This window comes from Pithys albifrons, chromosome 1, assembly GCF_047495875.1.
Source record: "Pithys albifrons albifrons isolate INPA30051 chromosome 1, PitAlb_v1, whole genome shotgun sequence".
Classification (NCBI taxonomy): Eukaryota; Metazoa; Chordata; class Aves; order Passeriformes; family Thamnophilidae; genus Pithys; species Pithys albifrons.
Window position 1 is genome coordinate 74,285,800 of NC_092458.1, and position 21,594 is coordinate 74,307,393.

At 37.6% G+C, this 21,594-nt stretch overlaps 1 protein-coding gene across 2 annotated transcripts in view; it reads right to left on the reverse strand.

The window, feature by feature from the left end:
* Positions 1–21,594, reverse strand: part of CNTN5 (contactin 5) — a 619,546-nt gene that overhangs the window by 5,351 nt on the left and 592,601 nt on the right. For both annotated transcript variants that reach the window (XM_071555265.1, XM_071555257.1), the window contains 3 exons: positions 20,276–20,346; positions 18,574–18,808; positions 7,375–7,484 (listed from right to left, as the gene is read on the reverse strand). In XM_071555265.1, the coding sequence (XP_071411366.1) occupies positions 7,375–7,484; positions 18,574–18,808; positions 20,276–20,346 (416 nt within the window). The remainder of the gene's footprint in view (positions 1–7,374; positions 7,485–18,573; positions 18,809–20,275; positions 20,347–21,594) is intronic.

The following is a 21,594-nucleotide window of genomic DNA, read 5'->3' on the forward strand; positions in this document are numbered from 1 at the left end:
AGGGCTTAACTGGAGAAAAGCAGTACTGTTTCTTTTTAATGTATCTAGGTGACCTACACAAGTAAGGTAAATCTCATGGGGCCCTATTTTCTCTAACAGGAGAAGTTACTAATGTGCCACTCAAAGATCTATATTCAGCTTACTGTTATTCATACTGAAACCTACTTGCACTTATTGCACATTTTGACCTTTTATGTGAAATTGGTTATTTCTTAGAAGGTTATTCATATTATATCTGGATAATTTTTCCTCTGACAAAAAGGTCACATACAATACAGCACTTTTGTGAATGTTTCCCAGAAAATGGTGGACTGAAAAAAAACAAGAGGCTCACAGGAAAACAAGGCCAAGGAGTACTGTGCTGGCCTTTTATAATTGCACTGGGAGTGCCATAAAAAAAAAAATCCAAAATACCTGGTTGCAATAATATATACCCTATCTTCACTTGAGTTAAGTGGTTCTGTTACCTTTGATCAAGGCTTTGTGCCAACTCAAAGTGCACTCTTTCAGTTGTAAAATTCAAGCAAGTATCTTTGTGTGTGTGTGTGTGTGTGTGTGTGTGTGTGTGTGTGTGTGTGCACCTGCATTATCCCATGATAAAATGCTGTTGCTTCAATTCTTAGATTAATTACAGCTCAGTTCACAAATCTAGCTGCAGTCACCACTTGTTGTAGAAGTAAATGTGATTCACTGAGGTATTTTGCTGTCTGAATGTTTGATGAAACCTATTGATATCTGAAATAACACCTCATCAGATCTTTCTTGAAAAGGAAAAAAGAACCAACAGCCATTTATTCACACACTAGTATTTAACCTCCAATGCTTATTATCTCTTAGGCAGAAAGATTCCTTTAATTTTCTTTGTGATGCATCTATCCAAACTTGGCACTACAGTGATGAGAACTGCACAGTAATAAGCACTGTATGAGCAGATAATGAGACAGCACTTGTCCTGGAAGACACTATCAACCAGGTAGTGTAGTCTGCTGAGGACCTAGTATTGAAAATCATCAGAAAGGAAAAGTAACTTGATCAAGCTTACACAGGTGGACAGCAGCAGGTGTGGAAATGCAAGTGAAATAGTGAAATCCTTGTTCGAGACAGTTGGGAGCAAAATTATAAGTAGCTCAACAGGTCTCAGTGTTTAAACACGGGACGTACCTTTTCTCATGTTAATGCAATGCTCAAGACAGTAGACAGTCCCCAACCCTTGGACTGAAACAACTATTTTTTTTTTTTTAGCATAAAGCAGCTGTGCAAGTCTGATTTTCAAAGTACTGGTGTTAGGGCTACCCAGACAAAATAATCTGGTTGGAGTGGAAGAAAAACAGGAATACAACTTGTCCCATTTGATATTTTTCATGTGTTAGGAATTGCTCTTCACTGCTGCTTATATGGCATTACCAGTTTGGATACTAATTGTATTTTGTACATGTCAATTCTGCTAAAGTAATCATGACATGTTCCCTGTGAGGAACCACATGTGCCGCTCCACATGGCAAAAGTGTTCCTGCTTGGCAAAGGGGTATTTTTGAGGGGATGAATATACTGTATTAAGAACCAAAAGGATGAAATTCAATTAGGCAGTGCTTCGATGTCAGTTTCTTCTGTACTTCAAAGCCCTTAAAGTGTTTGTTCCCAGATTTTAAAATTCCCCTTAAAGTATTGTCAGGTGAGTATGGACTTTGATCTCAAATTTTCTTTTTTTGGTAACGTGTGCATCCATTTGTTGATGACCAAAGGAAATAAAAGAAAAACTGGTTATAAAAAAAGAATTCCAATGATCGTTGACTGGGGTAGATGGTGCAGAAATTTACATTGATTTGAACTGAAATGAAGGTGTTTAAAAATGCTGCTCATATATCTTAGAACTTCTAAGTGTTTGTGCTTTCTTTTTAAAATCTTGTTATTTTCTGTAACCTTATTTTATACTTCTCAGAAGGGATTTATAACATGGAGCTTCTTTTCATTAAGGATAATTTTGCATATTGATAATAACACAGAGCATAAATCACAACAGAGTAGCACATATTTGGATAACAAAAGAAAAAGGAGGGAAGAAAGCATTTGGTCTGTTTAATGTGTTCTTGTTTGTGAGGTTTTACAATATTGCTGGACTTTCCACTGTCTTTTGTTTAGCCAAAGAATAGCAAGCTTTGATATCTTACTCCCAGAAACCCATCTCTTTGAGCCGGAGAGGAAGCAAATAACTGAATAGAGGAGATACAGGAACATGCGAACTCCTTTGCCCTGACCATGGATTAAGCAATGGTTAAAATCTTCATGTTAAAAAATTTATTTCTGTCTAAAATATTTCTACCTTTGATAGTTACAGACCACTTCCTTGAAGTTTTAGGTTAAAAGGTATCTTAAATAATATTACTCTTTTTCCAAAGTTGGTTTTTAGGGTATGCATTCTTTGTTATAAGTTAATCTGATCTAATTGCATGTTCTTTTTCCTAAATTTATTTTCTAGATATTCTTTCTGTTGACCACACAAAATCAAAGCTACAAATTAGGCAGATCAAGAGCCTAAATTAGGTAGAATGAATCAAAGTGGACAAAACACACAAAATTTCCTGGGCTGTCTGAGCCTTCATCAACACCAATAGCATTGACGTAATTGAATATGGACCTGAGGAGATCTTGAAGAAAAAGCTGTGAGCTGAAAGAACTGCCACTAGCCCTGAAAAAACCCACACCATGATTCAGATTTCATAAAAAGCATTTTAATTAGCATTATCAGAAAACCTATATGTTCTGTGAACTGGCACATGAAGGCCATGCAGATATTGGTGCAATGGTATAAGGAGAAGGGGCATTTTTTCTATCATTTCAAGATACCGGTGTGACTGTGCTTCAGAACCAGATGAGAGGGTCCTGCAAAAAGGTCAATGAGCCTCAGTTCCTTCCCTCTCACCAAAACAATTTCTGACTGAAAAGAAGAAACAAAACACTATTCAGTACTCCCATATTTTGGAGCAGCTTGCATCCTCTGCTTCTTTCCTCAGGTACTCCCTTTCTCCATGTGGTCCTGCAGACCCATGGGATGAAAACTGATATTGAACCTCAACCTTGAGGACTGTTGCCAAATATCTAGTCATATTTTCTCATGAAAAATGAAGTATCTAAGTTTCTGATTTTAGGTAATAAAAGCCCCAGACACTTCATGATTCATTGATAACTGTAACAAGTAATTCATGGTATGGACATTGGAAAGGTATTGCTGTCTTGGGGCCCTCATACTTCAAGGGCATGACAAGCAGTAGTACTGCTCTGCTATAGAGTCCGGCTTCTAGTCTTCAGGACTTTACAGGTGTTTGAATCAGAATATGAGTAACTTTGTAGGCAAAATTGACTCATATATAAAACCATCCACTTGATAATTTTGTGTTTGAAAAAGTTCATTAATTCCAAACATGAAGTCTGGTAAATTGGCATGCAGGCTAGTGAACCACAAATTACTTTTTTTTTCCCATCTTGCTTTAACAGGCTGTGGTTAACACATTCACATGCTCTTTCTAAAATACTTCACTAAATAAATAAACAATTACAGTAGCACATAGACATAATTTTCTTTTTCATTATAAAAATAGAAAAAGTGCACTTAGGAAACAGCAAAATATTGAATGTTTCACTTTGAAAAGGCATAATAGGGTTAAAACAAGTTATTATGCCACGTAATCCTCTCTGAAAATGGCACTTGAGATTTTTTATCATTTTTTTTCCTCTGGTTGATCTTTTGATCATGTTAGTTGAACTCCTATCCCTTTGGGGAATTCCAGTGAAAAAGACATGAGCTTTGTGATCGGCACTTAAGTATTAGCTTTGTCTTTCTGGAAAAGAAAAAAGTAAACAAAAATATCTCTTCCAGCCAGTTATTCTTTCTGTGTTCCTTCCTTACAGGTACTGAGTGACAATGAAGACATTGCCTAGGACTCAAATAACCTTCAGCTTATGGATTCCAAACAATAAATATGAACAACACACTATATTTTTCAACAATTCTGATAAAATTTCAAGCTACTTCTACTTTATCAGACTAGCTGGCACATACTTAGTAAGGTCGGGCGGACAGCTGACAAACCTGTATTGAAGTCAGGAATAATATGTGCTTTGGAAGATGCAAATGAATACAGCAAACCTTGCATAAAACTCATGTGACATAACAGTTAACACTGCCTTTCAGGGATGACAATGTGAAATTGGACAAGTTACTTTGCCTTTCATTACTCCTTAGTGCACTTAGTAAGTGCAAACAGGGCCAGAGTGAAAGTGGGTCAATGTGAACTTGTCCATATGTAGTAAATATTCTGTCACTTTTGTTGATTAGGGCCCAAACATTCAACTGTTAAGAAAATAGCTGCCTCTTTTATAATGCTGTTGCTAAAAGGCCAGAAATTTGAAGAATGTTGTCACTCCTGTGGTGACCACAGGCAGAATATGAATTAAGACATTAAAATACAGTGGCTAGTCAGATTATTTTGCATTCAACTTGAATTGAAGGCAGCATTTTACTTGCAGTCCACAATAATTCTACATTAGGAAATAATTGCTTAAAAATAGATAAATCATTCATCCTCTTATTAAAGTTACTGGATTTTGGTACATTATCTATTGCTGTTTGTGGATTAAGGTACTACAGGCTTTGCTTTGTACTGCACTGTATATATGATGAACTTTCAAAATCAGTTCTGAAATTACCAGGGTTTACAGAAGCCTAAGAAAGTGGATCATATGGAAGCATAAAGCTGTTTCATACTTTTGAGGGTTTTTGGAAGGGGATTTTAGCCCCAATATCTTGCAATACAGACTTCTTTCCTTTTAGCACTGAGAGGATGCTTTAAAAAGAAACTCTCAGTATGCTAGAAAAGTTGGGCTGATAGTGTGGACTTAGTGTTCCTAAGTGAATACTGGGATGCACTGACTCAACTGTCCTGACCCTGTAAGTCATTATCTCTTTGATGAGATCCTTCCCAAAAATGAGATGGAAAAGATTTAGCAACGTTATCCTCAGATTGTATTCTGTCCTGTTGAATTATGAAGGAGAGCAACATTTACTTTTCTGTTTATTGAGTAAATGCTGCTCTGATTATAATTATTCATTGGAATGAAGATAAAAAAGAGCTAACTACTTCCTGAAAGACTTCTCAGTCAGAAAGTGGGCAGAGAAATTCTGGCTAAATGAACAAAGAGGGAAAAGCTGTGGTGGGGGACAGATGGGATGGTGAGAAAAAAGCACCTCCTCTTCCCAGATAAAAGTAGTACCTTCAAAGGTGTTACTACTTAGAAAGCTCCTTTAATTCCTTTATGGGAGGAGGTACAAGGGAGTAGAGAAGTATTTTTATATTTAATTTTTTTTGTTACATGAACTGTAGGTCCCTGGCTTAAAACATTTACTCTGTAATCTTCAAGCTAGAATCCTAAAATAGGTGTACTACAGTACAGTGAAGAGTCAAAGTATTAATAAGGTTCATTGTTAATACATTCTGCTTCATCAATAAACATTTTCAAATTCATACCTGAGAAATCCAAGAGAGACTCAGAGCATGCAAGTGTTGCTGTTTGTGTAAGAATATGCAAAATTAACAAGGTCTGAACACTTTCCAAGTGAGGAAGACCACCTCTGATACAAAGAGACCCCACCTATAATTTCTATCTATTGCTAGGACACATCTAGACCTAAAGAAAGTGTTACACGACAAGCTGGTAAATGCAAAATACATTCAAGTTATGAAAGAATAATTTTTAGGGAAATTTTAGAAAGAAAACTTATTTTTATTTTCAAATATGTAAAGCAAAGTAAATAGAACATTGTGAGAATCTATGTGGTCAATAGAATGAGGATAAGAGTGAAAACAGTGGGTATAATTTTAAAGGTGTTAAGATATCTGAGAAAGGGTAACAAAACAACCACCTTTCTGAAGCAAAAAAAGACAGAATGCAGCAAGTAAATTATTTCGGAAGATAAAAGACTATCCTCAAGATTGAAGTCAGGTTGGTATCAAGTGGAACACTTCAACATGGAGAGGGATAGCATTTGCAAGGTGAATATGATCTCTATCAGGTACAGTTTTGTTCTCTTTATAGATAGCAGGTTTAAAGGTAAAATGGTCAAATTTTACTGCATGAAGCCAGCCATTGCAAAGAGGTAAAATGATGTTTAATATAATGAAGGAGTGGGACTAAAGAACAACGAAAGAGAACAGACAGAAGATTCGCAGAGTTCAGCATGGAGCAGAGACCTGAGCAATGCAAGACCTGAGGGGACATGGCAAAGTCACAGCCTGTTTGGGTTGCAATGGACAGCAATATTGGTGTTACTATCCAATATATTGGGAGGCTACAGCAAAAAGGTAAAAACTGTTAAATGAGTATATCTAAACCATGCTGCCCTGAGGCTGAGCTGGAGAATGCGTTGGTTCTGGTGCTGTGTAGACACCTTCAATTCCTTCCTAAGGACATTAATGATGGTTTCCAGTCCCTAGGTTGGTCCAGAAATTCTGCCGGGGAGACACTTTGTGCTAGTAGGTCACAAGATGTCTACACACTCATATGATTTGTGTCTGCCTCAGACCTACATGTTTACCCCCTTTTCAGTGTAAGTATAGAGAATCAGGAATGAGTCAGTGCTCTCTAAGGGTCTAAAGCAGGTCAAATAACCTGCATCCCCAAATCAGTAAATTAGGTTTAGCTGGACTATTTCATAAGGATGAGCATAGCCTGATCCACAAGGTCAGGATGGGTCATGGGGGCCCCAAAGGATAGATAGGTTTACCACAAGACCTGATCTGTTCCTAGAGGTTTGGATTGTAAACTGTATTCAAAAGTGGGAGAAGGTCCATTGCCAGGTCTTGTTCACTTTCCCAAGTCAAGAAGGGCTGTCCCTAAGCAGAACTTTATTTATGAACTGTGCAAATGCTACTTCCTCTCCTGACATCCCATGATTATGGTCTGCCCAGTAGATGTCCCTCGGACACTGTGGATGAGAGCACATGGATACAGAGGTTCTCTCCTTTCCCTGTGTTGATTGCTATCAGTAAATAACAAGTCTGAACCGGTCTCTTAGAGCTGGAAACAGTCAATACCTAATTTTCCCCAGCCTGTGAACGATGCATGCTGGGTCACTTGCAGTTCTTTCAGCTCTTTTTGAAGTGACAAAGAGATGTTATAAGAACTGGTGTTGAACAGTTTCCAAGCACAAATAAATAAAAGATGTTCCCGTGCTACAGCTGTGACCGTTGTTCTGCAGCTAGTTGTACGTATGCTAAAATAACCATAATTTCTATTGAAGTTTCGCTGCTGCACATGTTAACAGAATGCAATGCTAGCAAAAGCAACAAGACTTCTCATTATGATATTCTGTGTTCATACCTCAAATCCCTGTGGTCTTCCTAGACTTTCTTTAATATGTTTCCACGCAACAAGAATCTCTGATACAGACAAACTCGTAGCTTTGACATCGATGGGAGCAGCAGTGGGTTCTGTATTAAGAAAAATTGAAACAATAAACCTCCACTGTAACAGCTTGTATTTATCAAAAACACTCCATCTGAAACTGTCATTTACTTCCTTGATTCTACCTTAATACTCACAAGAAGGTATGACACTTAGGAGGAACATGAAAAACTGAAGAAGATGAAGAGATTATCATTGTTGTATTTCTTTATTTGTGTCATGCTACATCAATATCTCATCACTGATGATGGGTGCAACAAACTGTGAAAGAATCTCTTGTAGGTGAATTTTTTAAAAAAACTTTTTTAATATTTTATATGTGTCTCCTGCCTCCACACACCCCTTTCATAGCCCTAGCTTCAGCAGTAAATGGATCATTCATTTTATTTCTGCCTTTTTAGTGCCATTCTGTCAGCTCAGGATGAGCAATACCTTGCTGTGGTGCTCATACCTGCCCCAGGCTGATACTGAGTAACAACTGATTGCCAGAGCTGTAGTGAAATGCTATGTAAAAGAATTTTTTTAGGACTATGTTATTATGTCCTTGAAGTCACAGCCACCACTGTTTGGGATGTGCCACCTTGTCTCTGCTCTGAGGCATTTACTGTTTTAGGCCTGGGGTGCACATTTTTACAAAGGCACCAAGACCTAGGGTTTGTCCCCCTGATTACCTGGGCTGTTACCATTGGCCTTATATCCATGTTTCCATCTCCATGCTATTCATAGGACACTCTGACCTTCTGACTATCTGGAGCAGAGGACCCTTCCTGCCCTCCATCCAGGGTGGGTGTCCTTTGGTCCTGCTGGGGTATGGCCAGGGTGGTCACTGGAAGGGTAGGGATGCAGGGTACTTTATGTACCACACCTGGCCAACACTGCTGCCACAGGCACGTTTGCCTTTGCACTTCCACATCACTGAACACTTTATAGAGGTCTAACTTCTTTCACTGATTGGGAAGTTGGGTAAATGTCCCTAGAGATTTGCCACGACAGGCTTGTGAGCATACTACCCATTAGTGCACTGGGAGTGATGAATGTCCAAAAATTGTCACATATGAAACTGAGACATGAGTTAAGGAAGTTTTTTGGATCTCTTGCTTTATTACCTAAATATTACTGAAAATTTGCTTAAGGCAAGCTATGAAGACAAGGCTAGAACACAGACTGTGCAGCACACAGTGGTTGCATTTGTCCACCTTCCTAGTGTAGTTCACTTGCTCAGCAAAAATGTGAACTCACATTCCCCAGCAGCTGCAGAGCCTGCGATTTCTTACTTGGTCTAATGTTCCTCATTACATTTCTAATGTGTTGATGTGCTCCTGAAGGGCAGGTAGAGGTCTTGGCTTTTATGTTATAGGGAGACACATTAAAGAGCTTTCTGAAAAATGTTTTATTGAGGCTCATTTAACAGGGTTACAGGAAAGGAGTTTCTTTACATTATGGCCTGATTTAAAATTATTTTTTTTCAGTGATCAAACTGCCTAATATGTATGATACCTCATATCAGCCTTGACTCTTTAGCTATCCTCCTTTCTCTGATCATATTGCAGGCATTGTTCTGGCACTGCTGCCCTATGCTTTTTCTCTGACATGACATGTAAAAGTTTTCCATCCTTTTTGATGTCAGATTTTTAATGTTTGCAGCTCTTTTTTGATCTCCTTTTTTATTTACTTCTAAAGAAAAGAAGCAACTCTGATATGATACAAAATGCTGTTTGCCAATAATGAGTATTACTAATAAGGATAAAATATATATAGAACTTTTCAGGTAACAAAGGATAAAAAGAAACCCTTCAGAAATAAGTGAAATTATCTTTTGAATTCAATACAGAAAGAACTATGCTATGAAGAAATATATTGCTCATAATATCATTTTCTGTTCAACAGTTACATCCTGATTGCTATTTTGTGTTACTACTAAGATCTGTGTGGCAAAAGCTATTTTCTAGTTTTGTTATTATTGAGGCAATTACCTTGTTGTCAGAAAAGATTGCAGTGGGATAAATAATTTGAGATGTCCACAAAGTGTTGGTTGGCAGTGTTTACATTTTCTGTAATTGTAGGTATCATTTCTTTTTCATAGCATTCTCCAGGAATGGTTTTTATATTGCTTGGAATAGAAATATAGAATATTTTCTGTTCTTTTAAAAAATTGTTTTCTAAAAAGGAGCAGAAATAGTTTGGATTTTTTTTTATGTGAAGAAAATGTATTTCTTACATATTCAGAAATAATTCACTGCAGTTTCACTGATATTAGAGATTGAGAATAGACGTGCTCAGTAAAAGAACAGAAATTATATATTTGGGAATAAGATATATTATGACTACCTGAAAGTTTTTGGAGACTAAGTAGCATTTTTTATTGATTCAGATGAGATGAGGGCCATATAATTTCTGTTAATGTAATGCAGTCCGCGGTTCACTTCAACATCATGCTTTATTCACTGTGTCTAAAACTAATGATGTTTGACAGGTTCATTAGCTTTTTTTATTATGGTCACTGATATTATAATCATATTATTTTCTTCATATCTTTTCATTATGCTAAACCTATAGGTGTCTGCCTAAGGTCACACTTGTTGAAAAAATAAAAAGGGTCACTATCTTTAATAGTCCCTTTATTACTCCCTCTTTGAATTAAAGATGCAGCGTGACAAGTTCTCAACATGCTGCATGTCATGAAATATTGTCTTTCCATGTGCTGCAATCACACTTAAGGAAACATGATCAATATGTAGGTCTTTGGGATGGCTGTAATACAGCTGGACATAGATTTGCACTTACTACATTGATCTAATATTCAGAGAGGGAATCCTGAATTTTGATACTGGAAAGTAAAAAAAAGAAGAATTAGTTACTAGCCCTTCTTGTGCTTTCCCTATTTATGATCTGAAAAACTGATCTATTTTTTTTCTGAAATATTCATCCTTAAAGATTTCCATATGATCCAACTTAAAAACAAGTTCAAGAGCCTACTCAAGTTTATGTTATTTTAACTCTTCTGTGGAACAGATCTTCAGTCAGGACTCTTCAACCAATCACTTAATATCTTTTCAGTTCTCATATTGATTCCAAAAAGGATTTTTACAAAGCACTCTAATGCAAAACCCGAGCTCTTATTTGAAGCTAAGAACCTCAGTCTGGGCAATTGCATTATGACTGCAGGCAGTTCTGCCTAGCTGAGATTTTGGGATTTCAGTCAGGACCCCTTTCTGTGATAATGTCTTTGTGGAAAAATCCACAACTGATGTACGAGAAGGAAAATAAGGAAAAGTCATCCCTGGTGTGTCAGCCTGTAGTAAACAAGATGGTAGCATTTGCTCCCTTGCTAGAAATAGCCACAGGGGCTATCTACCAAATCAGGGAACCTCCAGTAAACTTCTGCCATTCATGAGCAATGCCAAGAGACATTATGCTGATCTCCACCTCTCAGCCTGTTTGATGCATGTCCTCAGCCTGAGGACTCCACCAGATCTGTAGTGACATGGCTGCCTGCAGCATATAAAACTGTCTCCAGAATCTTGTGCTAGAAAAGGAAAAGACATCTGATTTCAAAAGCTCCAGAAATGAGATTACTGTTTCCTGAACAGGCCCTTGGACTTTACACTTTTCCTCAAGTCCTTTCTATTTCTTCCTTCCCTTTGGCCAGTGTCTTTGCAGAGGCCTTTAAAACAGAGAAAAATTAGAAGGGTGTCAAAATGAGCTAGCTGTGAAGACCTCTGCCCTGAATGTTTTCTATTTAGGCCTACCTTACTTGTCAGATAGAACTTCTGAAGCCTGCTACTGTATTGATGCTCTCCTGCATACTTGCTCACAGAATATATTCTGCTGCAGCTCTCCCTTCCCCATGGAGTAACCCAGAGTTATTACACAGCAGTGTCCCCTGGGAACAAGGAGCTGCCTTATTCCATTAAGACTTTACGAGAGGAATGTCACCATCTTCATGAATACAAATGGTTTGTTTCCATCAAGTGACATGGCAGCCAGAGTAATCCTCAGCATGAGAGGAGGGAATGTGCCCATTATATTGATTGCACATCTGCCTTTCCATGGAGGCTAGTGACATTGATCAGAAGAGTGCTTAATAAACTCTTATGTATCAGGATCGTGAGTTCATTCTTTAAAAAAATCACTGAAGACAGCTCTAGATGAAATTTTACATGATTTCTCCAGATGGATCATCTGGCAGAAACAGGAAATAACCCTCTGTAGTTTACAGCTAGTCTGCCAATTTATTAGTTTTCAGATTCACCTAAAACCCAAGTAGCTCAGCTTTAGCTCTGAAATGAATCACGGGACTTTACTTCATGAATTTAAGATTCTAATTAAATACATGAAGGCTGTATTTGAAAGTGTGTAACTCCATATTCTTCCCTCTAAATGAGAAGGAAAGAGTCTAAATTTGTTTAAATAAGTGCTACCAGCAAAAAGTGAGAGGTGATGGGCCTAACCAGGACAATCCTTCTCTCTGCAGTGTCTTGTTTAATGTAACATCATCCACTAGCTGACCTGATGCAAAACTTTTAAAAGTTACGAAGAAATAAAATTGCAAAGGCTGTTGTATGGTCCTTTGCCATTCCAGATAACTGAGAGCTTTGGATCCCCATTGGCTCAGTGAAGTACCACAAATCCATACAAAGCAAGAACCGAAGCTCTGTGCAGTATCCACTATTTCCCTGGGCAGCCCATTCCAATGCTTGATCACCTCCTCTGTAAAGAATTTCTTCCTATTATCCAACCTAAACCTCCCCTGGAAGAGCTTAAGCCCGTGCCCTGTTGTCTTACTGATAGTTGCCTGGGAGAAGAGACCAACTCCCTTCTGGCTACAACATCCTTTCAGGTAGTTATAGAGAGTGATGAGGTCACCCCTGAACTTCCTCTTCTCCAGGCTAAACAACCCCAGCTCCCTCAGTCTCTCCTCATAGGGCTTGTGCTCAGGTCCCTTAACCAGCCTTATTGCTCTTCTCTGGACCTGCTCCACCACCTCAATATCTTTCTTGAACTGAAAGACCCAGAACTGAACACAGTACTTGAGGTGTGACATCACCAGCGCTGAGTACAGGGAAAGAAACACTTCCCTGGGCCTGTTGGCCACACTATTCCTGATACAGGCCAGGATCCCATTGGCCTTCTTGGCCACCTGGGCACACTCATACATTTGAAAAAGTAATGACAATTCTTCAATGCTTAATTTGGAAAGGATTGAATTTCAGATAAATTCAATATCATAAGTTTTCACTGCAGATGTAAAAGTTTTCACTTTCACAATCCTCTTAGCTATCCTGTCTATATAATCTTATTTATTCAAAATTAATGATAAAGTATTTTATTATTGTTGTCTGTTCCTTGATTATATTTAATACAAATGCCTTATTTACTTCACTTTTTTTCTGCTTTATATACTTTCCTGACTTTTTTTAAAAACACAAAACTTTAATTTTTGTCCATACTTGTTTTTATTCTTTTCATTATCTGGATTGTATTATGTATATTTTTCACTTATTCTGAATATCTTTTAGTGAGTTTATCTATATAGCCTCAGATGTAATGTAAAAAAGTACTGGGTTTTTGCAATGTAAATTTCAGATAGGTTTTACAACTTCGGCTCAGAGACATTACAAAACACTTTCATTTCTAGTCTCATCAATTATTTCCAGTTTATAAAATAGTTTCCTGGTCTTTAGTGATGATGTGTTCAACTGTTATATGTTAGATCAGCTTTTTTATAGTGTCCTAATTATTCATCAGAACAAGACTATTGTACATTATTTCTTCTCAGTCAGTACTGGATAAAGAATCTACTAATTAGCACAGCTGGAACACAAGATCATTAGTCCTTACTAATTAGTTTTTGCTATCCAAACCTCTTTCAGCAGCTAAATTCTCTCATAAGTAACAGCATTCTGTACTATTTATCAACAATTTGAAAGGTCTTTCTCAGAATCCAGATTGACCAGGGTAATCAACAACTGACCTCTAGTTTGACTTGCAGCTTCTTTAATTGCCCTTTTCTAAAATGACTTGGAGCCCAAGGTTATTCTGTTTTCTCCAAACACTGGTTTTGTATTTCCTGATACACTATCACATCAGCAGCATGTTATGACATCCAACTTTTTACTTTTCTTTAGTTTTTCCTGTGTAGCCCATACTTTGTGCAGCCATCCTTGTTAAAGAAAGCCAACCTGGCCAAGATTTTTACCAGTGCAGCCTTTTCTACCTGTTTGCTATCATACCTTTTCACTCTTACTTCCTACTCCATTGATTTATTTATGATTTTCCCAGTTTTCATTTTCCAGTGAGTTAAAAACACACTTAGTAATTGCATATGATTTCCTTGATACTGAAAGTAGGTATGAGTAGTCTTGGAATTCTTTGTCCCTCAGTATTTAACTGGAATGTGATCATCAGTAAAAAAGAATACATAAATGTTAAAACAAAAGGTGGTAACATTGCTTTAATTCATTGCTATATTTTCATTGCCTTGTGCCTTTATAATTTTTATTCTCTGAGGATCAAAATAATGTGTCTGCACTGAATTTCAGTGCTGTTTCAGTATATTCTAGCATGAATCTGATACCTTATTTTCCTGGCAGAAAGTATGGTCAGAAGGTTTCTCCCTGTTCTATTCATGATCCTCTTCAGCCTCAGGCCTGCACATCTGAACCTTTCTCCTCATAGGTAGCCTATTTTGCTGCTCTCTGCATGTACTCTGATGTCCCTTTCTCTTGTTAAAGCTTTTCTTTATGAAAGGTTAAGGCTTGTCTTTTCCCTGATGCTGGAACATGTCTACTGTGTTCTTCTGTTCTGCCTTTTTATTGAAAGTAATTGTGTGTCTTTTTTTTATCCTGCATCTTCTGTGCATCATTCTCATTCCCTCTCCAGACCTGATTGCTGGCTCTCATTATCTGTTTCACATCACTACATCTGACCTCTGTCTGTCTTCTGTTCACTTTGATTGCTTGCTTTCTTCCTTTCCTATGATCTCCAGCAAAGAATCCTCCTTCAAACTTTCCTACTGCATTAACCCACCTTTTCCAGAGGGTCAACCGCGCATTTGCTTTTTTCCTCCAAGGGTCATCTATCCAGTTTTGTACAACTTTTTTGTCTGATTCTCTGTTCTATTCTCTATTCTTCCATTACATTCATCTGGACCTCTAGCTCATGGGCATCTTTCCCATGAACTGTAACCTGGCAATGTTTTCTATAAAGTCAAAAGATAGGTGAAGGAGAACAGTCTTAAAACATCTATAACCAGTCAGGCTTTCTGCCTTCTTCAAATTTGGGCTACTGTGGGGAGGAAGAGCTTGAAAACAGAAGATTGGTAAGGAGATAATTATCTGTCTTTGCTTAAGGTGTCTTTGCAGCTGGGAAATGTTAAGGATATTTTAAGTATGGGAAATTTCACATATTGTGTTTCCTCTGGGTTGTTTTCTGTCTGTTGAAAGAAATGGAATTATCTCAAAGAAGATAACAGAATGTTATTAAAGGGTTAAAAGAATTCTTTCCCAGAGGCACCGGGGCAAGGGAGATAAGAGAGCTCAGAATTGTGAAAACACAGCCCGTGACAGATCATGAATGCATCAGGCCTTTGATATGTAAGACAAAGCACTGGCCTGCCTGGTGCATTTTTGCCCCTGCTAGATTGGATTTAGCAGTGTATGTTTGTATGTCCCTGCAACGATGGAGTAAATCTATTGTTCACACTTCAGCTGTGGATCATGACCATCTTGGTGTTACCTGCATATATTTTGTTTTTTACATCACCATCATCATCGATGCTTCAGTAACCATTGGTATTCTAAGTATCTATTGGCTCTATGTCCAGCTGGAGGTTAGTGACAAGTGGGGTCCTTCAGGGCTCTCTCTTAACATCTTTATCAACTACATGGACAGTTAGAGATCAAGTGCAGCCTCAGCAAGTTTGCAGATGACACCAAGCTGAGTGGTGCAGTTGACACACCTGAAGGATGGGGTGCCATCCAGAGGAATCTGCACAAGCTATAGAAGAGGGCCTATGGGACCCTCATGAGGATTAACAAGGTCAAGTGCAAGGTTCTGCACCTGGGATGGGGCAGTCTCAAGCAGAAATATAGACTGGAAGAAGAGCTCAATGAGAGCAGCCTGAGGAAAAGGACTTTGGAGTTGTCATGGATGAAATGCTTTACAGGAGCTAGCAATGTGCACTCACAGCCCAGAAAGCCAACCACATCCTGGGCTACATCAAAAGCAGTGTGGCCAGCAGGTTGAGGAAGGAGATTCTCATCCCTTACTCTGCCTTTGCAAGACTCCACATGAAGTGCTGCATCCAGCTCTTGGCTTCTCAGCACAAGAAAGATGTGGACCTGTTGAAGCAGGTCCAGAAGAGGGCCAAGAAGTTGATTGCAGGGCTGAAGCACCTCTGGAGACAAGGCTGAGAGAGCTAGAGTTGTTCAGTCTGGAGAACAGAAAGCTCTGGGAAGACTGTCTAGCAGTCTTCCAGTAAGTAAAGGAAACCTATAAAAAAAAGACAGTGACTTTACATGAACCAATAGTGAAAGGATGGGGGAAATGGTTTTAAACTATAGAAGAGATTTAGATTAGTTGTTAGAAAGAGATTATTTACTGTGAGGGTAGTGAGACACAGGAACAGGTTGCCCAGAGAAGCTGTGAATTCCTCATACTGGGAAGTGCTCAAGGCCAGGTTGGATGGGGCTTTGAGGAACCTGGACTAGTGGAACCTTGTCTGCCCATGGCAGGCTATGTTGAAACTTGAGGAGTTTTACAATCCCTTCCAACCCAAACCATTCCACAATTCTATTATATAATCTGACTTAATAGAGATAAAAAGATTAGCCACTATGTTTACTTCTGAAAAAAGTGCTCAGTGTTTTGGTCAAGTTTTCTGTGTTCCTTTACTCAGAAGGCAATGCTTTAAGCCTTTTGCCTCAGTCAGAATCACTCTATGCAATCAGAGGGCAGTCTGTTGTGCTCACTGAGGAGAATACCTTACTGAACACAACCTGCCAAGCTGTTTGCCTAAGAACATCTGAGAGGCACCCCAAATGGGCTCTGAATGTGAATCAGAAAGCATGCAGTGAATTGAGTGTGACAAATATCAAGTAAGCTAAGGGTTCACTGGATTAGTCCAGGACCATAATATATTGTCCTGTCAATTGTTATTTAATATTTACTCTTCAATAGAAATCCTTGAAAAATTGTGCCTCCAGTTGTTTAGCTCCTTAAGCATGACAGTCCATACCTCTTTCAAAATCACTTCCCCATTTTCATAGCAAACTGCAATGTCTATTGTCCCCAAACTCATATAGCCCAGAATTTAGCTGTAATAAACTGTTTCATTACTCCTTTAAATTTTCAGTATATCACCTAGGGTTATTCTGGAGAAAAGCTTTTTATAAATTAATTTTGCACTGCATTGTCACAGCATCCCATATTTTTCTTGATATATGTCTTGTAAAATATTTAGGTCCGTAGAATTCCTCCTACCAAAGAAAAGTCTAATGTACAGACAAATACAGAGACTGAATTAGCAAAGATCTAATGGGTAGGTACTTTCAAGTAACTGAACTATAATCAGAAAAACTGGTTTCTAGAGTAGTTTAATATTAATAATTCTATTAAGATAATTTGTAAAGTTCATATTTTAAAAGAACTGATAGAAAATATATATTACTGATTATTTTGTTTCCAATCTTGTCCAAACAACAGGCAAAGGACCACTTATCACAATTCAGAACTCAGATTTTGTTAAAATAGCTTTTGCTACTAAAAACAAAAAATAAAATTAAGGTATTTTCTCTCTTCCTTTGCAAAAATGTATTTGCAATGAACTTTCTGACCATTCTCACAGTATCAGTTTCCATTGAGGAACAGGGAGGTCAACTGTACAATTTCCAAGTTGTACTGCTCAATTTTTACATTTTAGAATGTAATTGCTTTTATAAAAATATGTGTACTTGGTAATGCTGATTTAAAAAGTGGAACAAAAACAAATTACTGGAACTGCTTTTAGCAAAAACAGCATTTCCAACCTCTGTAATTACTGTGAGAGAATAGTAGCAGACAATGTCTGCTACATCATGGCTCCAAAATTACACATTTATTGTGGGTTAATATGGAATAACATTTAATGTTTTTAAACTTCACATGAAATACTACTATCTTCATACTCCTTTTTTTGGCAGAGAAAGTATGAAACTCCTCCTATATGTACTAGCACTCACTTTATTCTCTTAGTAGTAGACAGTGAGATAATTCAAGATAGTACAGTAAAGAAAAAACTGAAGTTGATGAGTTCCAGCAATGGAGCTGCTCAAAATATTCTTATGGATAACATTTACTTGCCTTTTGTGTGCATGGAAATTTCCATACACCGCCTCCTGTCAAAACAGAACAGCTTTACTAGTACAAGTTAGTGTTTGTTGATTGTTCCCCTACTCCTCAAAAGAAATAATGTTGAGAATTTATAGCAATTCTCAACAGAAATTTTCAAAATGTATTTTTCATTTCTTCTTCTGAGATATTACTATAACTTACATTGAATATGAGGATACTAATATAAAGTCAGGACTTTTATACTAATGAAATAAAAAAGAGAGAAAATAAAAAAATAATAAAAATAAGAACAAAATGTATTTATGTGCACTTACTGTATCCATTAACCAGGCAACAAACATTTTTAAGTGAATTTACTCAGTATTTGAGCTGTCGTTTGATTAAGCCATCCAAACAAGGATCATGACTCTCAGAAACATCAGAAAATAACATCCTTTCTTTCCTCATTGTTACAGAAGCCCAGTCTGAAGTTAACACTACAGATTTCATCTTAAAGAAGAACCTTCATGAAAAGAGTTTGTTGTTTTTTGGTTTTGTGTTTTTTTTTTTTTTTCATTGGGATTGCTGTGCTTGAAGTCTTTCTAAACTTTGCAATTTGCTTTCTAGGTAAGCTTGTCAAGTTAGTTCATCTCCTTCTTCGCAAAACATGTTTTGTGTTATTTAGCACTTCTGCAAAGAAATTTGAGATTTGAGATTGAAAAAAACATGGTATAAGAGGACAAATTATATAAAAATAGCTTAATATTGTTCAAAATTTGCAATTTAGCTTTCTGTTGAACTGACCTCCTTCAGCTGAGCAGATGACAACAATAGGGCTGAAGGGACCATCTCCTTTGTTGTTGTAAACACCAACTTTCACCTCAAAAGGAGTCAGAGGTGGCACACTTTCATCCCTGTAGATGAACTTTGAGGCATCTGAAGATGTCACCATTTTTTCCTTCCAGCCACGTGTTCCATTGGGTCTGAAGGCTACAATATATCCAAATCCTTCTCCACTCTGAAACTCTTCTGAAACTGGCTGAAAAATTAAGTTCACGTAATGATCAGACATGGCTTTACTAATTTAGAAAGCAGTCATAGTTGCATTATAAGATTTTACTTACCATACCTGATAAGTACATTGTTCTCATAAGGGCAATTGCTTTCAAAGAAGAACCTTCTAAGGGAGTTTTCTCCCCTAATCACCATAGTTAGGTCACTGTCCTAGGGCTGAATGTGCTCTTGGGCTCAGAAAATTGTTTTCCTTTTTATCTCCCACTTTGTGGTTAATGCCTTAACCAGTTGCCTATTGGTGGAATAGCCCCTACCAGTGACCTTGCTAAAAATATAGAGCAACATATTGTGAATAACATGGTGTGTGTGACTACTGCTACAGCAGGACTTTCTTGGTTTGTAGGTGCCAGCCTGTACAATTTCCGTATGCAAATGGGGTGTTAAGTCAGGGATTTAAGTCCAGGATTCAACTTGAGACTTAGGATATAATGTAATAAATCTATTTGTTTTAACTCTCAAGCAGTTGTTTCACTTCTTTTGGTGAAAAAAAAACAACCTCATTTGCTTTTCTCTTCTCAGAAGACCTGTGCAATTAGCACCTTAAACTGGGACACATCTGCCATAAGCAGACAGTTAGAAAAAGGATTTATTTGTTATAGAGTATGGGCTCTTCAAAAGCTAAAACTTCCATATCCAGCTGAATGAATGGAACTTTTCATGCTAATCAGTAAATTAGCAGTATCTTATATTTATTATGAAGTCAATGGACTAGTTTAGGGATTAGGGTAGGTTTAACAGATGTCAGCATACTAGACCTATGGGAAATGTCCAAAAATGGGTGTCTAAACTCCCTTGCTTGAAGTGCCCATCATAGATAAGCAGCTAATGGACATGTGAATCAGAGCAGGGGCACAGGGGACACCAAATCCTCTCCTCTCTGCATTGCAAGCTAATGTTTCAACATCAGGCACTTGCAGACACAATTTTCTGTTCATCCTTCTGAAGCCGTACACTACTCAGCCAAGCAAAAAAGAATATTATGATTCCAAGGGCAGAGGATGCAAAAATAAGACAGACTTTGTAATCTAGTTTCACCCAAGGGTCTGTGGTTTCTTTTGGCAGAAAACTTTGACCCTTGACAGAGAGGGAGATATGACACACTCTAGTAGACCCCCACCCCAGTCACCTGGGAAAGACCAGAGACATTTAACATGAATATTACATACTAATATCCAGAAAATTCAAATCAATACAAGCAGTAGATGAGGAAGAAAAGTCTTACGGAATAACACAACTTCGGAACTGCTGCCATAATGTTCTCCACTCAAACCACATGAAAATTCACTTCGAAATATAGAAGATATTTAAGAACAGCATTTTGCCTTCATATGCTGTCAAGATTTGCTGTAAGGAAACCCCAGTACAGTACTCTTTACTTTGTCCTCAAAGACGTTAACGTGAAAAAAACCCTTTAATTAGAAAAGTCCCTTACCTCCCATGCTATTACTAATTCATGTCGCCTTCCACTTCTGCCACTTACATTAGCTGGAGGTGTCTTTGGAACTGTGAGCAAAAACGAAAACCAAAACAAAACAGAATGTCCAAGTTATTGAAGTTTTCCCTATAGTAGTAAGTTGTTGCAGAAGACATGAGACTGTTAAATCAGAACAGAAATAAAATCAGAGCACTTTGTTGTAAAGAAAATTTGCTTGTTTCATTTCAGAGAACTGTACAAGCTGATAAACTCAAACAGAGCATAGACTGAGAATAAAAATAACATTGGAATCATCATCATGGCTTGGCTTCGGGAACAAAGATTTGGGAAGGGCACTACCCATGCTTGCTGCAAGCATGCTGGTGGCTAAAAAGGCTAGTGTGGGATAGGCGAGTCTGGTCGCAAAAGGCACAGTGGAAATTCTCCTTAGGTGACATTGGCAAGGAACGGTTCTTTCTGCGTTGTCTTTTCTCCTCAAGACTGACTCTGCATGCATTCTCAAAGGAAGCAGCAACGTCGTGAATGGTGTGTCTCCATGAATCCCAATTGGAGGCCAGAGAGGGCCACTGGTGGCAGTCAATATGGCCAAGGCTGAGGTGTTGTTCAGGGAGTATCTCCACTTTGCCTTCAACAGATTAGTCAAAATTTCAATGACAGATCATCTCAGAGATAAAACATGAATTATCTTGTTAACATTTCTAATTTAAAAAAAATCAAAACTTGAAAAGCCAGGGAACCCAATGTGTTTCAGACTTCAGGTGAAAACTTAGGATGTAAATAATCATGACTCTATTATTTTCCAGGTAATTAATGATATAGAATGTTTTAGTTTTTGCAAATCTGCTCTTGTATGCCCTAGCAGGGAGGTAGTTTTCAGAAATGTTAAAAAGTAAGCAACTGTAAACACTCCTTATAATTTCTTCAAAGAGCTGGAAACAACACTGTTTCTCTGTTTCTCAAAAATTGAGATAATCATTATGGCTTTAAAGCATGTGAGCAGCTGATGAATTTCTTTAAAAAATCACCATCTGTGTGAATTGGATTATCATATTTTTTAAAACCAGAAATCTTAATTGTTCCATTGGAATTGTATAATTTCTTTTATTTTACTTAGTGTCTCTCATGAAGCTCCCAAAATGACTAATGTCTTAAGTTTACTTACTGCATTTGCATTCTTTATTTGACTAAATATGTCTTAAGATATAAACTCATTCTTTTCTTACTTACAGCAGTGCATAGGTCATTGGCAGAAAGGTACTGTGAAGAGTTAACTGTTTAGGCCTTATTGCATGTTGTTTAGCTTATTTATTAAGTGG